This window comes from Beta vulgaris, chromosome 9 (genome assembly GCF_026745355.1).
Source record: "Beta vulgaris subsp. vulgaris cultivar EL10 chromosome 9, EL10.2, whole genome shotgun sequence".
NCBI classification, from domain to species: Eukaryota; Viridiplantae; Streptophyta; class Magnoliopsida; order Caryophyllales; family Amaranthaceae; genus Beta; species Beta vulgaris.
This window is the reverse complement of record NC_079210.1, coordinates 48,274,443-48,291,517: the sequence shown is the minus strand read 5'-3', so window position 1 is coordinate 48,291,517 and position 17,075 is coordinate 48,274,443. Positions and strand designations below refer to the sequence as shown.

General features: G+C 30.9%; 3 protein-coding genes across 3 annotated transcripts; all 3 read right to left on the bottom strand.

Annotated features, from left to right (window-relative positions):
- Positions 1 to 314: 314 nt before the first annotated feature.
- Positions 315 to 3,735, bottom strand: LOC104905004 (uncharacterized). The gene is made up of 2 exons (XM_048635810.2): positions 3,569 to 3,735; positions 315 to 905 (listed from the first exon to the last, which is right to left on the bottom strand). Exons 1-2 carry the CDS (start codon positions 3,648 to 3,650, stop codon positions 562 to 564), a joined length of 426 nt encoding a protein of 141 aa, XP_048491767.1. The 5' UTR covers positions 3,651 to 3,735; the 3' UTR covers positions 315 to 561.
- A 2,626-nt stretch (positions 3,736 to 6,361) lies between these two features.
- On the bottom strand, positions 6,362 to 7,765 carry LOC104904345 (uncharacterized). The gene is made up of 2 exons (XM_010692565.3): positions 7,598 to 7,765; positions 6,362 to 6,926 (listed from the first exon to the last, which is right to left on the bottom strand). The coding sequence occupies exons 1-2, from the start codon at positions 7,677 to 7,679 to the stop codon at positions 6,583 to 6,585; spliced, it is 426 nt and encodes a 141-aa protein (XP_010690867.1). The 5' UTR covers positions 7,680 to 7,765; the 3' UTR covers positions 6,362 to 6,582.
- A 6,427-nt stretch (positions 7,766 to 14,192) lies between these two features.
- LOC104904343 (hypothetical protein) lies at positions 14,193 to 15,566 on the bottom strand. Its single transcript, XM_010692564.3, has 2 exons — positions 15,403 to 15,566; positions 14,193 to 14,627 (listed from the first exon to the last, which is right to left on the bottom strand). Exons 1-2 carry the CDS (start codon positions 15,482 to 15,484, stop codon positions 14,407 to 14,409), a joined length of 303 nt encoding a protein of 100 aa, XP_010690866.2. The 5' UTR covers positions 15,485 to 15,566; the 3' UTR covers positions 14,193 to 14,406.
- Between the last annotated feature and the right edge of the window lie 1,509 nt (positions 15,567 to 17,075).

Genomic DNA, 17,075 nt, shown 5'->3' with positions numbered 1-17,075 from the left:
TTTTCCATCCTTTCTTCATTTCACAACAACAGTTAGAATCTAATAATTGCCACCCCTAGTTAGTACAACAGTTAGTATCTGAAAATATAAATTGAGATGAATCTAACAAGATCTCATATGACTATGTTTTTACTAAAATATAAATCACCAAAGATAATCAAAGTGTAAGATGTGAATAGTAAAAACACTATACAAATTGTGCAACTATTTCTAAACGGAGAAAATATATATGAAAAATTACATTATGACAAGTATTCAAATATGTCAAGGATTATGAAATTCCAAATACAAATATGAAGTGTGCATGCTACCAATCTTAACAACAACATCAAATAATTAAACTCCCAATAAATAACCAAGCACATAGAATAATTAAATGATAGAGATCTATAATCTATCATTAAAGTTACACAACCATGATTTACGAGTGAAATAATACAAAGAAAACAGAAAAAATAAGAAAAGAAATCAGAATTGAAGGTTAGCTAGCTACATTTATATATATGCCCTTAGCCTTAAATCTTAATTATAGTTGATGATAGTGATCATGTGCAATATTGATCAGCAGATGTATGAGCAGGTGCAACGATCACCAGTGTTGACTGTGTTTTCTGTTCTGCAATCTTCTTCAACATCGTCCAATATTTTCTCGCAAGCTCGTTCGTCGTCATCAACGACTAGCGAAGAACAATCGCCGCGATTTGCAATTGCACCACCGAAATGTTGAGACATACGATTTTTCACGCATTCTGTGAAGTCACTTTGACTGACGGACGTAGTAGTTTGACAAACACCGGCAAAAATACGACCGTCTGGTTCAGCCATGCATGCATCTCTACAGGTTTTATGGTCCGGGCAGCTACCTACGTGATTACGGCTGGGCCTATCACACACCTGTGTCAAGCCTGTATTTTTAACCAAATTATGCAATTAGGGTTTGTTTTCTTCGGCGTAAAACAATTGAACTGAATTGAACTAAACTGAACTGAAATAAATTGAACTGAATTAAAGTGAACTGAATTGAATTGAACTGAACTGAAATGATATGAATAGTGATATGTGAGACTAAGGGTCTGTTCTCCCCAGCTTATTTTCAATTCAGTTCAGTTCAGCTCCAATAAGTTCAGTTCAGTTCAGCTCAGTTTAGTTCAGTTCAGCTCAGCTCCATTCTTTTATGATCATTTTGTTAAATATTATTATTATGTTGGTATATTTTATTTTACTAATTACTCTTATTATTATTATTATTATTATGATCATCATTATTATTATTATTATTTAAATATACATTATTACTATTAAGTATTATTATTATTATTATTATTATTATTATTATTATTATTATTATTATTATTATTATTATTATTATTATTATTATTATTATTATTAGTATTAGTATTATTGTTGTTGTTGTTGTTGTTGTTGTTGTTGTTGTTGTTTCTATATATTATTTTGTTTATTATACCTTTACTCATTATTATTACTATTATTATTAGGAGGAACATGGTTTAGGTCAAAGCACAAATAAACCACTTTTTTTAGCCCATAAACCAATCAAATCGCGTCAAGACGTTTTATGATGTAATTTTCCCGGTCCAACCCAATCATTATTTTTATTACTAAATATTTTTATATTATTAAATCTAATTATTAAAATAGTAATATTAATTTACTTCTTAGATATTATTGTTATTATATATCATCATCAAGTACTCCCTCTGTTATTTTATCTTCTCACGTTCCTGTGCGCGTCTTCCAATCCACGTTTTAAAACTTAAATATCTTTCATTACATATTAGTAAAAATTATGACGATTGAATATTAATAAAGTACTAGCTAATTGAGACGAATCAAACAAGATCCCACATGACTATGTTTTTTCTTATAAATTGAGAGCATTTGAGAAGATTCTCTCTAAACATGAATAGTGTCAAGATTCCAAGTGAGAAAGATAAAAAAAAAAAACAGAGGGAGTATTAATATATTAATACAAATAATGTAAAATAATTATTATTAATTACCATTATTATCATTAATTATTATTAATTATCATTATTATCATTAATTATTATTATTATTATTAATTTATGATTATTAATATTATTTATTTATAACTATCATTTAAAAATATCCAAAATTCTATTATTATTATTCATTATTATTACTTATCATTATAATTATTATTTAATATTCATATTATTATTGTTTAAAATATTATTTATATATTTATTACATTCAATTTAATTCAATTTAATTTAATTCAATTCAATTCAGTTCAGTTCAGCTCCAATAAGTTCAGTTTAGCTCCAATAAGTTCAGTTCAGTTCAGTTCAGCTGTTTTATGACGAAGAGAACAGGCCCTAAAAGTATTGTCCAGAGTTGAACTGAATTGAATTGATCTAAACTGAATTGAATTGAACTGAAAATAAGCTGGGGAGAACTAGTTGCACCATTTGCATAGTGTTTACTATTCACATATTGCACTTTGATTTTCTTTGGTGATTTATATTTTAGGAAAAACATAGTTATATGAGATCTTGTTAGATTTGTATCAATGTATATTATTTTAATATCAACTTTTTATAATTTTTACTTATTGATAATTAGAGATATTAATGTTTGAAATAATGCATTGGCAAACGTAAAAACATGAAATGGTAAACTATTTCTAAATGGGAGAAGTATACTACATTTATAAGTTCTAACTAGTTTTTAGGCACTGCTGGCTATTCCCTGGATAATTATAATATTCATTTATTAACACTTTACTTTATAAATATAACACCAAACATTATTTGGTATAGTGGTTAGACTTTAGTGTATAAGCTTGAGGTCATGGGATTAATTTTTTTGTAAGATTCATTTTCTATGTTTTTTTATTGTATGCGTGTTTATATAAAATAAACACTATAAAAGATGGCACAACGTGGTGTAGTTGCTTGCTTAGGAATACTTTTTGATATATTAGTATAAATAACTTGTAACTTATGATTAATGAAAGGTCCATCATCGACCAGCATTATATATAGTATTTATGATGAGATAGCATTTTTGAGTAATATATAGTCCGCACTATAATATTTTTGGTGCATTGTATAGCATTAAACATATTTCAGAAGTGATCTCTTAATCATATGGACTTTAGAAGTGATCTCTTAATCATATGGACTTTAAAGAAAGCACTCTTTTTAGTGTTTACACTTATTTATTCCATTGTCCCAACATATAATAATAACCATGAGCAGTAATGTTTTTATTAAGTATTTAATAGTCTTTTTATATAGAAGATATTTTTGCATAGTAAGAGCAAAAAAAAAAATTACAATGGAGATCATTAACTGAGTAACTATAGAATGAGATATGTTGCTTATACAACATTCATAATACAATGATGAATATTGCAAACATTTACGACCACATTTTTAGCATATAACTTTGACCATCAATATTTTTAAAATATACATTAAGATAAAAAGAAAAAAAACGGTTAAAGCCATTTCATTTAGGCATGAGTGAGATGCTCCAAAATTTTATGAGGTTCAAAATTATAAATTACGAGTAGTATTACCTTGAACAGCATCACTGAAGATAAAAATTGCTAAGAACACGAGAAATAGAGTGTTCCTATGAATTCCAATTACTTTTGCCATTGCTGAATACAGCTAACGTTTGAATATTTTGGACGTATAGAAACTCTACAAGTACTTGATTAATTAACAGTTATGACTGGTTTGATTTTTGTGAGAGCTTCTTTGATTAATCTTTTGAAACCAATCTATATTTATAGCACATTCATACATACATGCACGTTCATATACTTGTGAGGCTGTTCTATATTGATCCTTTTCATTCTGTCTAGAATAGCTGGCAGATCAATTGCAAGATATGCAAATCAAAAAGCTGATAGTCACGTCTTATATGGTGCTCTTTTAAGCTATTTGACTAGTTCCAAAGATGCAAAAGTTGACTATAAAACTAACCAAATAATCCACGACATAGTAATTGTTCACTTGTCTCTTACCAAATTAGTTGGGGTCTAACTTCCAATTTTAGGGAATTGAAAGAGATTATGGACCAATTTTTTATCTTAAAGTGGAGCATCCCGGATAAGGAAAATATTTCCTCACTAATCACCGCTATCGCAAGGGAGTAACCTTGTATTTCATTAAAAAGAAGTTAATTAAAGTAAAGAATAGCTTAGAAGTGATTTCACGAAAAAATAAAAAGCAGATTGAGGTTGTCAAATTTCTTACATTTTTTTAACAAGGATGCATTAGGTCTACTAATGGACTCTTAGGCAAAATTTAAATACCTTAAAATAAAAACTTAAATTTAATTTGATATATATATATATATATATATATTATATATATATATATATATATATATAATATATATATATATATATATATATATATATATATGAGAACCACCCTTATGGTGAAAATCGCTCATTTTTCCTCAATTTACGAAGATTTAGCTAATTTCACAATGTTTTTACTCATTTTATGTCTTACTTATATTATGCTTTAGATCATATAATATTTTTATGCTTATTTGACAACATTTTGTTCATTTTATGTTTTTGCTCGTTTAACTTTTTCATGCTTATTTGACATTTTTCTCATATTACATTTTTGCTCATTTTACGTTTTTGCTCATTTAATGTTTTCTACCCGTCTTATGCGTTTGGTCATTTTTTACTTTTTTTTTGCTCATTTTTTGTGGTTATCACCATACCAGGATTCTCACTGTAACCCAACTCTATAAATTTGTTGTACTGTAACCATTTGCAGTCGGTTCCTAATTTTTATTACACATAACTACTGGTTTCGGTTCTCGAATGGTTGGTTCTCTGTCGGTTTCGATTCCGAAACGGGTACTCAAAAAATTTGCTCACCCTTATTTAAATGAAGAAATATTACTAAGGGTTAACAATAAATAACCATTAAAATACATTTTTAAATAATACAACCTGTCTTTTTAGTTGCAACATTTGCTTTTTCACACTTCTTATAACGTTTTTTTGAACGTTAATATCTCTAATTGCGTATAATTAAAAATTATAAAAATTTGTTATTTCGAATCCGCGATCGCATTGAGACAAATATAACAAGATCACATTTGACTTTTTTTTCTTTTATAAAGATGCAACATAGGTTAACAAAATTGGTTGATAAATAGTGCCAATGACCAAATGGTGCAACTAAAAAACGGAGAAATTATTAGTTTACAAAATAATCACATGGCTCCCTTTTAGGGGTGGGCCATTGCCGGGGTGGGGATGGGCCATTGCAGGGTAGGGAGGGGAATTGACAACCGGCTGCATATCAAGGGAGGCATAAATGGTGGAAAGAATTAATGGTGAAAGGTGGAAGAAAGGTGGAAGAATTATTGACAGGTTATCGTACACCTGTCCATTTAAATCCTAATAAACCTTATAACAATATATTAATGTAAGCATGGTCGAATCCACATGGATATGGTTATTTTAATTCATTTTCAAGTTTGGGAAAATTAAACAAAGTCAAAGATTTGGGATTAAAGGAACTTAGCTAATGGAAACAATGAAAATCAAATAAAACGTATGAACTTTTGAGAGTATTATAGGGTATGAACTTTTGAGAGTATAGGGAGCTACTCGAGATTTCGAGGTCATGGAACGTACGCGCCTAATGGGATTGTCATGTCATTTATTATTATTTTTATCTTGTAAAAATAGGAGTTCTACATATATTTAAATACATACTACTATAAGCTAAGGAGTTTCGAATAAGGAAAAATTAGAGTTTGATTTAGAATAAATTAAACAACTTTAATTACTATATTATATAAATTATATATAACTTTTACTACGTAATTCAGAATATTATATTTTTTGTACATTAAAGAGCGTTCGAATATGCTTCGCAAAGATAAGATCCATTTACAATATGATTTTACAGCTTATGCAAAAATATTACCTTTCAAAATCTTAGTCATTCTCAACTAAACCAAAATTGGTGTTGAACAAAAATCATTAAGAAACTTTATTGTTACAAGAAGAATAAAGTTTTATAGCCATAATATTATATATTTATTAGAGTTTTGGTGAAACGCATAGAATAAAATTTTGACAAGTATATATATTCAAATATATCAAAGATTACGAAATTCCAAATACTAAAATAAATAACGAAGGATGTCTTGGCTTAGTTGTTAAGATTGAGGTGTTGTGAACAATAGGTCACAGGTTCGAATCTCCCCTCCCCTTCTTTGTACTTTGTACGACCTTCGTGGATCATATGGATAAAAAAAAAATTACTAAAATAAAGTATGCCACCAATCTTAACAATAAAATCAAATAATTAAACTCCCAAGAAATATCAAACACATAGAATAATAATAAAAGTTACAAACTTAGAACCCGTGATTGTTACAAGTACAATCATGATTGAAATAATATAAAGAAAACATAAACAATAAGAAAGGAAATCAAAATTGAGGGCTACCTAGCTGCATTCATATGCCCTTTGGCCTTAATAATAGTTGATGATAGAGGTAAATCTTTGAGCACCATTAAAAAGTGATCATCTACAATATTTAGCAGAGGTATGAGCATGTGCAACGATCACCAGTGTTGACTGTGTTTTCAGTTCTGCAATCTTCTTGAACGCTCTTCAATATGCTCTGGCAAGTTCGTTCTCTATTAAGATCTTTTAGTGAGCGACAATCGCGTCGATTTGCAATTGCACGACCGAAATCTTGAGACATACGATTTTTTACGCATTCTGAGACGTCACTTTGACTGACCGACGTAGTACTTTCACAAACACCGCCAATTATACGACTGTCTGGCTCAGCTATACATGCATCTTTACAGGTTTTATCGTCCGTGCAGCTACCTTCGTGATTACGGCTAGGCCTATCGCACACCTGTGTCAAGCCTGCATTTTTAACCAAATTATGTCATTAGCATATACACTACATTTGTAAGTTTTAATAAGTTGTAATTTATGATTAATCATGAGGTCCATCGACCAGCATTTTATATACTCCTTCCGTTCTCTTTTGTTCTTCCTGTTTAGAATCTTGACACTATTTACAATAAAAGAAAATCTTTTAAATTATTTCAATATATGATAAAAAAAAATATAGTCATGTGGGGGACTTGGTTGATTCATGTCAATCATGAGTACTTTATTAATATTTAATCATTATAATTTTACTAATATCCGATGAAAGATATTTAAGGTGAAAGATGATGTGCATTGGCAAACGTCAAGATAGGAAGAATAAAAAGAAACTGAGCTAGTATTTTTGAATAATATCATCCACACTATAATATCCACACAAATTATTATACAATGGAGATCATTGACTGAATAATTGTACAATGAGATGTTGCTTATACAACATTCATAATACAATAGTAAATATTGCAAACTTTTACTACCACGCACATTTTTAACATATATAACTTTAACTATCAATATTTTCAAAATATACATTAAGATAAAAAGGAAAAAAAATGCTATAGCCTTTTTATTTAGGTAAGAGTGAAGGTGTGCTGCAAAATATTATGAGGTCCAATATTAAATTTTATGAGTAGTATTACCTTGAACAGCATCACTGAAGATTAAAATTGCTAAGAACACGAGAAATAGAGTGTTCCTCTGAATTCCAATTAGTTTTGCCATTGCTGAATACAGCTAACGTTTGAATATTTTTGGACGTATAAAAACTCTAAAAATAGTTTGATTACTTAAAAGTTATGACTATTTGATTTTGGTGAGGGCTTCTTATTATTAATCTTTTGAAACCAATCTATATTTATAGCACATTCATACTGTCATACATACATGCACGTTGATATATTTGTGACTATTGTGAGGGCTGTTCTATATTAATCTTTTTTATTCGGTCTAGAATAGCTGGAAGATCAATCGCGAGAAATGCAAATCAAAAAGCTGATAGTCACGTCTTATATGGTGGTCTTTTAGCTATTTGACTAGTTCCAAAGACGCACAAGTTCATTATTAAACTAACCAAATGATCAATGACGACATAGTAGTAGTGGTTCACTTGTCTCTTAACAAATTAGTTGGGGAGTAACTCCCAATTTTAGGGAATTGAAAGAGATTATGAACCAAATTTTTTATCTTAAAGTGGAGCATCCAGGACAAGGAATATATTTCTCCACTAATCACTGCTATCGCAGGGAAGTAACCTTGTCTTTCATTAAAAACAAGTTAATTAAAGTAAAGAATAGCTTAGAAGTGATTTCACGAAAAAAGAAAAAGCAGATTGCAGTTGTTAAAATTCTCACATTTTTTTTTAACAAGGATGCATTAGGTCTACTAATGGAGTCTTAGGCAAAAGTTAAATACCTATAAAAAAATTGATATATGCAATCCTAAGCAATATATATATATAAGCATTAATTAGTCTGAGAATTTATGATCATACCACGCACCAATCGCATTATTAATGCTTAGTTATTGTTTACCATGTTAAATCTTCTTAAGTTTTGAGCTTTGAGAATAGGTATCAAATTTATTTTCTATAATGGTATTACTTTCTCTGTCTACATTTACTGGCTATACTTTCTTCTAATCATAACAGTGTCATTAATTAATCAATGTTTTCAATACTTACATTACTAAGGCATGTTCTTAGCGGTATAAAACAACTGAACCAACTGAATTGAATTAAACTGATTGCAACTGAATTGAACTGAACTGATTGCAACCAAACTGAAATGAATTAAATTATAATTGTTAGGATTTTATTTTAATACCGCAAGTGTACTGTGTCGTAGCACATATGGGTAGAACTCAGGGAGGTTCAAGATTAACCACTACTTGATTTTAGATTATAAAATAGCTACACAATCCAAATATATTAAGAATAGTCTGTAAACTAAAGGCTAAACTAATGACGATATATAGCAAACTATACGAATATGATAATCAAAACATTAGAATTAAGTTTCACCGCTAATGTGAATTGATCGAAATAATACTCACATCCCAGTTATTCAATTATAAAAGCTTAGGCGAGATTGACATGCCTTATGACTCTGTAATAAAGCACAGTTGTGAAACCGAAACTAAATACTCGGTCATTCCTCAATACCTAGAGCTCGCTTTCGTGATAGCAAAAGGCCTAACTAACATGCATGTCTCCTATTTTCATGTATGGATTACACACATAATTAATTAGAAGCATTAAGAACCAATGTCAAATAATTCCCAATTCTAGTTCTCACCTATTTTCATGGGAAAATTCAAATCAATAAGAAGATTATCTAAATTAAGACCCAACTTTCGTTAATGAACTCAATTAACAAAATAACAATATAGCATCGAACAAATATTCCTAATTTCAACTCCAACTTTCGTTGATAATATAAAACTAGGGTTAAACCAAGATGCACAATTGACAATAACAACAATATTGTCAAATCCTAAACATACAATTCAATAACATGGGAATCAGAGAAGAATTTACATGATTAATTCAATATTGTCAAGAATTTACAAATATATCCTTATTTGTGAATAAATTGTTATATTGCTTTAGAAGTCGAGCAAGGTGTTATGTAATATGTTATCTGGTTACTGAGGATGATTGTTGTGGCCCTGACCCACAAGTTCAGGATCGTTTATAGGTTATGTTTTCGCTGCCAGTGAATAGAATTCGAGGTTATTAAGCATTAATTGTAATTAGCGTATCTTAAGTGTGATTAGCTAGCAGCTCGGAAGTGCGGGCTGTTACAAATTCATACTAGGATTCAACTCAATCCTAGATAGAAAAACTACTTACTAATCATGGCAATAAAAGTAATAACCATAATGGAAAACATAATTAAAATAATAATAAAGAGAAGATGAGTGAATAAAACTTGATTGAATTGAAGATGAATATGAAAGCTTGAATCTTGAACCTTCAAAGTAGCAACAGGAAATAAACTAGGGCATAAAACTAGAGAGGAAAAATAACGTGATATTTAAAAGTGAGTAATCGATGTCCACCTCTAATTAGAAAACCTTTAATATATAGTTATAGCTCCTAAAACTAGTAGGGAACCCATATTACAAGATAAGGAAGCCAAATAAATCATTAAATGGCCAAAATTATCAAAACCGCGTGCGCGTAAGAAGTTTCTGGCAAACTGGATCAACTTTCGAAGCTCATATCTCTCAAAATACAACTTGCCTTTGGTCGTACAACCTATCGTTGAAAAACTCTTCAAACCTACTTTCCAATGCCGCTGGAATGAATCCAATATCAACATTGAGTCAGAAGTTATGGATAAAAGAGTGAACATGACTCGATTTCCACAATTCTATCAACGAATTTCAACTCCAATTTAGCTCCAATTTACACTCAAATACATCCGAAATGATTCTTATCAATGTAGCTTGCTTCCAATTGCTCCTAAGTACTCAAGCTTGTCCAATAATACTCCAATTATGTTCTCGATACCTGAAATTCATCAAAGAATACCAGAAACGCACAAGAGGAGTAATATTTCACAGATTAAGTAATAGCATGCAATTATGAACTACAATGCACCTAAATGCTCCTAGAATGCAACCTAAATGCAACTAAAACTAGGGATGGCAGGTGGGTATAATTTGGCGGGTTTCGCACCGCATCCTCCCCAGTTGGGGCGGGTATGGATATGACTTTGGTGGATAGTGGGTGGGTATGGATACGAAAAGTCAAATCTGCCATGGGTGGTGGGTAGGTGGTGGATATGAGGTCACATCCGCCCCAAATCCACCCGCCCGGCCCCATATCCGCTCGCCCCGTCCCATATCCACCCGCTCCGTATAATATTTACTAACTTACCCTTTATAAAATAAAGAATTATGTTCATAAATCTAAAATATTGTAAAAAATAATTAAGAAATATGAATACTAAGAATGTGTACTTTTTTTATTTGAAATGGGTGTTTCTAATAATTAATTTATATAATAGGTTATATATAGAAAATAAATTTGGTGGGCGGGTGGAAAATCCACCTAGGTGATGGGCGGGTATAAGTGGGTAATGGATATCCACTTGGGTGGTGGAGCGGATAAGGGTATAACTTTATACCCGCGTAGGCGGAGGTGGATATGGAAACTTGTACCCGCCATGGTTGGCGGGTAGGTGGTGGGTATGGAAAATTTAGGTGGAGGTGGGTGTGGATTTAGGGGTATCCATATCCGCCCCGCCCATTTGCCATCCCTAACTAAAACCTATATAAAAATACGACAAATCAATAACTAATAAAAGTGATAATTGGAGCTGAACTGAACTAAACTAAAAATAAGTTGGGAAGGAAAATGCCCTTAACATGCATACCTTTAGCTTCTTATATGCAGTCCTTATTTTGTATATAATTTTAAAACTCGGTAATAAATAAGGAGAACGTTCCCTCAATTAAGGGTGAGCATAACCGGGAAATGGGTCAAACTTTTAAGATAGGGAGCCAGAATCAATTGGGATTGGTTAGTTGAAATCGAAAACGAAAGCAAATTTGGTCAAACTAGTTCCTAAACAACCCTTATTGTGAAAATCACTCATTTTTTCTCATTTTACGAAGATTTAGCTAATTTCACAATGTTTTTACTCATTTTATGTTTTGCTTATTTTATGCTTTTGATCATATAACATTTTTATGCTTATTTGACAACATTTTGCTCATATTAAGTTTTCGCTTGTTGAACTTTTTCATGCTTATTTGACATTTTTCTCATATTACATTTTTGCTCATTTTACGTTTTTACTCAATTAATGTTTTGTACTCGTTTTATGCTTTTGGTCTTTTTTTACTTTTTTTTTTTTGCTCATTTTAGGAAGCTTTTGCTCATTTTTAGTGGTTCTCACCATACCAGGATTCTCACAATAATCCAACCCTATAGATTTGTTGTATTGAAAACCGTTGGCAATCGGTTCCTATATTATTAAGCATATTTACTTGTTTCGGTTCTCGGACCCTGGTTCTCTACCAGTTTCGATTCCTAAACGAGTACTCAAAAATTTGCTCACCCTTACTTAAATGAAGAAATATTACTAAGGACTAACAATACATAAGCATTAAAATACATTTTTAAAAATACAACCCGTCTTTTTAGTTGCAATATTTGCTTTTTCACACTTGTTGTAACGCGGTCCGCCCATTAGTTCGATGATTCTTATCAAAGCTATCGGCTATTGAATCTCTTTCTGATAATATCTCTAATTGCGTATAACTAAAAATTACAAAAAATTGATATTTGGAATCCTTGATCGCATTGAGACAGATATAACAAGATCCCACTTGACTATTTTTTTTCTTTTATAATGATGCAACATAGCTTAACAAAATTGGTTGATAAATAGTGTTAATAACCAAATGGTGTAACTAAAAAATGGAGAAATTATTAGTTTAGGAAATAATCACATGGCTCCGTTTAGGGATGGGCCATGGCCAGGGTGGGGATGGGGAAGCGGTGGCGGTGTTGGAGCGACGGCGTCAGGGTATAGAGGGGCATCGATAACCGGCTGCATATCAGGGGAGTCATAAATGGTGGAAAGAATTAATGGTGAGAGGAGAAATAAAGGTGGAAGAGTTCTTGATAGGTTCTCGTACACCTGTCAAAATAAATCCTAGCAAATCTTATAACAATATTTTAGGGTAAGTATGGTCGAATCCACAGGGATATGATCATTTTAATTCGTCTTTCAAGTTTGGAAAAATTAAACAAAGTCACAGATTTGGGATTGAAGGAATTAAGCTAATGGAAACAATGATAATCAAATAAAAAAATCTAGGACAATGGTTTACCATATATATATATATAGTTCACAATCACTCAAAATGTCATCAATAGTTTAATCAGTCACATATCTAAAGCAATTGTTAATCCTACGACAGGGTCTTAATGCTCTCAATTTAACTATGCATGCAGTACATTCGCTAACATAATCAGAATTGCTAATTGTAGGTAAGTATCTAAGAAGTCGATCTTTCGGTTCTAATCCTTATTAGCAAGATATAATCAAACAATTAATTAGCTTGTAAGGTTAATAATAAAAATACTAATCAATTAGAGATATCAATGACCAATTAAATGATGAACAAATAATTATCAATGATTCATATTATAAACATAGATACCCAAAACCTTAGAAAATAAACTACCCAAACATGAATTATATATATAATGATAACTAAATCTAAGAAAAAAAAAATAAAGAAATCAATCAATAAAACTTACCTCTAAGAATTTCATTAATGGAGAAATAAGAACTATTAGGGTTCATGGAGGAATAGAATAGAGAACTTATTCATACTATTATGAAGGAAAATAAAGCATGATTGAGCAAGAAATTAAATAAATCCCCCTTTTGAGCATTTATATTATCCGCTAATCTAATCTCCAAATAATTAAGTAAAGGAAAAATAATTAGAAAATCTTAATCTTAATAAATATATAAAATATGAACTTTTCGAGAGTATAAGGAGCTGCTCAAGATTTCGAGGTCATAGAGCGCGCCATATAGGATTGCCATGTCATTTATTATTATTTTTATCTTGTAATAATAAGAGTTCTACATATATTCAAATACATATAAGGAGTTTCGGATAAGGGGAAATTAGAGCTTGGTTTTGAATAAACAACTTTAACTCTATATTATATATAATTTTTACTACATAATTCAGAATATTATATTTTTTATGAAATTGAATAGCGTTCGAATTATATATGCTTCAAGATAAGATCCATTTACAGTATGATTTTACAGCTTATGGAAAGATATTACCTTTCAAAATTTTAGTCATTCTCAACTGAACCAAAATTGGTGTTGAATAAAATTCATTAAGGAATTTATTGTTACAAAAAGAATAAAGTTTTATAGCCATAAAATTATATATTTATTATATTTTGGTGAAACACATAGAATAAGATTTTGACAAGTATATATATAAAAAATTCAAATATGTCAAAGATTATGAAATTCCAAATACTAAAATAAATTATGCCACCAATCTTAACAATAACATCAAATTATTAAACTCCCAAGAAATATCAATCACATAGAATAATATAAGTTACAAACTTAGAACCCATGATTGTTACAACTTACAAGTACAATCATGATTGAATAATATAAAGAAAAACATAATTAAACAATAAGAAAGGAAATCAAAATTGAGGGCTAGCTAGCTGCGTTCACATGCCCTTTAGCCTTAATAATAGTTGATGATAGAGGTAAATCTTTGAGCACCATTAAAAAGTGTATCATCTACAATAATATTCAGCAGAGGTATGAGCACGTGCAACGATCACCAGTGTTGACTGTGTTTTTAGTTGTGCAATCTTCTTGAGCTTTCTTCAATTTTCTCACGCAAGAATGTCTTACTTCGGTATTACCACCTGCTACCTTCATACAATCGCGGTTATTCGTAACTGTATCACTGAAAGCTTAGACATACGTTCTTTCACGCACTCTGAGACGTCACCTTGACTGACAGACGTAGTACTTTGACAAATACCGCCAATTATACGACTGTCTGGCTCAGCTATACATGCATCTTTACAGGTTTTATGGTCCGGGCAGCTACCTTCGAGATTAAGGCTAGGCCTATCGCACATCTGAATCAAGCCTGGCATTTAAACCAAATTAGTCATTAGCATATGCATTACTAAGTTCTAATAAAGTTGTAACTAACCTATGATTAATGATATCGTCGACCAGCATTATATATACTCCTTCCGTTCTCTTTTGTTCTTCTTATTTAAAATCTTGATACTATTCACAATTAAAGAGAATTTTTTAAATTATTTCAATATATGACAAACATATATAGTCATGTGGGTGGGTCTTACTTGATTCGTGTTAACGAGTACTTTATTAATATTTAATCATTATAATTTTAACTAATACACAATGAAAGATATTTAAGGTCAAAGCTGCACGTTGGAAAACGTCAAAATAGGAAGGAAAAAAAAACAGAGAGAGAGTAGTATACTAGTATTTATGATGAGATAGTATTTTTGAATAATATGATCCTCACTAATTTGATACATTGTATTGTATTAAACATATTTTAGAAGCGATCTCTAAATCATATGGACTCCAAAAAAAGTACCGGCCTTATACATATATTCTTTAAAATTATTAATGGTATACTTATTTATTCCATTGTCCCATCATATAATAATAACCATGAGCGTACTAATGTTTTTATTATGTAATAGTCTTATTATATAAAAGAGATTTTTGCATAGTAAGAGAAAAACAATACAAATTATTTTACAATGAGATGTTGCTTATACAACGCACATTCATAGTGAATATTGCAAACTTTTACTATCATTTTAAGCATATAACTTTAAAATATTATGAGGTCCAATATTAAATTTTACGAGTAGTATTACCTTGAACAGCATCACTGAAGATGAAAATTGCTAAGAACACGAGAAATAGAGTGTTCCTATGAATTCCAATTAGTTTTGCCATTGCTGAATACAGTTAACGTTTGAAATTTGGACGTATAAAAACTTAACAAATAGTTGATTACTTACAAGTTATGACTATTTGATTTTGGTGAGGGCTTCTTATGATTAATCTTTTGAAACCAATCTATATTTATAGTACATTCATACCTACATGCACGTTGATATATTTGTGAGGGCTTGTTCTACATTAATTTTTTTATTCGGTCTACAATAGCTGGAAGATAAGTGGCAAGATATGCAAATCAAAAGGCTGATAGTCACGTCTTATACGGTGCTCTTTTAGCTATATGACTAGTTCCAAAGATGCATAAGTTCATTATTAAAGTAACCAAATGATCAATGACATGCATCGTAGTTGTTCACTTGTATGTCTCTTAATTAAATAGTTGGGGTTTAACTCCCAATTTTTAGGAATTGAAAGATATTATGGACCAAGCCTTTATCTTGAAGTGGAGCATCCAGGACAAGAAAAATAGCCATTGCTATCGCAAGTGAATAGCCTATTGTATTTCATGGAAAAAGTTAATTAAAGTAAATAACAATGTTAATTCACGAAAGAAAAAAAAGCAGATTGAGTGTTAGGAAATCGGTGTTGTAGTTTGATTAATGCGGAACAGAAAATCAATGAAATAATGAAGGTGAGAAAACTATAAAGATGAACAAACAAATAACACAAGGATTTACGTGGTTCAGTCAAATTTGACCTACATCCACAGGTGGGGGATTAGAGCTTCTTCACTATAATGGAGAAAATCGAGAGAATAATAATAAGGAGTCCTAAATCTAGAGGCTAAAAGTGTTTCATAAGTTGTGTTAATAATAATGAACACTAAGAGCCCTTTTATAATCATAAGGAACCCGTACAAACCCTAAAAGATAACCTAAAAACGAAAAAGATCGGAAAAACGCGTTCAGCGCCCAAAATCGCGCACCGCCCGATTGGGTCGGGCCAAAACCGCCCGATCGGGCCCGGGACAAAACTGCTTCGTCAGTTTTTCGTAAAACAGCCATAACTTTCTCGTTTCTTATCGAAATTGGGCATATGACCTATCGTTGGAAAGCTCTTTGAACAAGCTATCACCTCCAATTTGAATCACATCAAAATCATTTATAGATTGAGAGATATGTGCATTCAAAGTTAGCCTTATGCCATTCACTAGATTTCAAGTCATATTTAACAATCTCCACCTTGACTTGAAACCAATCAAACAAGGTAACTCCACCTTGAACCAAGAAGTGATGCTCAACAACAACAAAAAACACCATAGAACCTCCACCTTAAACAAAATTCCATAAACCTACCCATTGTAGGCAATCCAGAACGGACATCTTCTATAATTGTGTACCGATGCGTCTTCGAACACAAAATCCGTATACAAAACCATCACATGGCCTAGATCGAGAGTATAAAGTCACCAACGCTAGCATGCTTCCTCAAATTGACCAAACTCTCTTCAAACACTTCTTCATCTCAACAACAAACTCAAAGGCAATTCTAGAAACTGAATGACAACGAACAATAATTTCTAAATTGCAATAGTACTTAATAAACACAACAGTACCAAATTTGAGATAAGAAATAGCATAACTAG

Bases quoted from the DNA above. Each gene is read 5' to 3' on its own strand.
- LOC104905004 (XM_048635810.2), bottom strand. From the start codon at position 3,650: ATGGCAAAAGTAATTGGAATTCATAGGAACACTCTATTTCTCGTGTTC. The intron at 906-3,568 runs GTAATACTACTC...TTAAAAATACAG, and splicing joins CTTCAGTGATGCTGTTCAAG to GCTTGACACAGGTGTGTGAT.
- LOC104904345 (XM_010692565.3), bottom strand. From the start codon at position 7,679: ATGGCAAAACTAATTGGAATTCAGAGGAACACTCTATTTCTCGTGTTC. The intron at 6,927-7,597 runs GTAATACTACTC...TTAAAAATGCAG, and splicing joins CTTCAGTGATGCTGTTCAAG to GCTTGACACAGGTGTGCGAT.
- LOC104904343 (XM_010692564.3), bottom strand. From the start codon at position 15,484: ATGGCAAAACTAATTGGAATTCATAGGAACACTCTATTTCTCGTGTTC. The intron at 14,628-15,402 runs GTAATACTACTC...TTTAAATGCCAG, and splicing joins CTTCAGTGATGCTGTTCAAG to GCTTGATTCAGATGTGCGAT.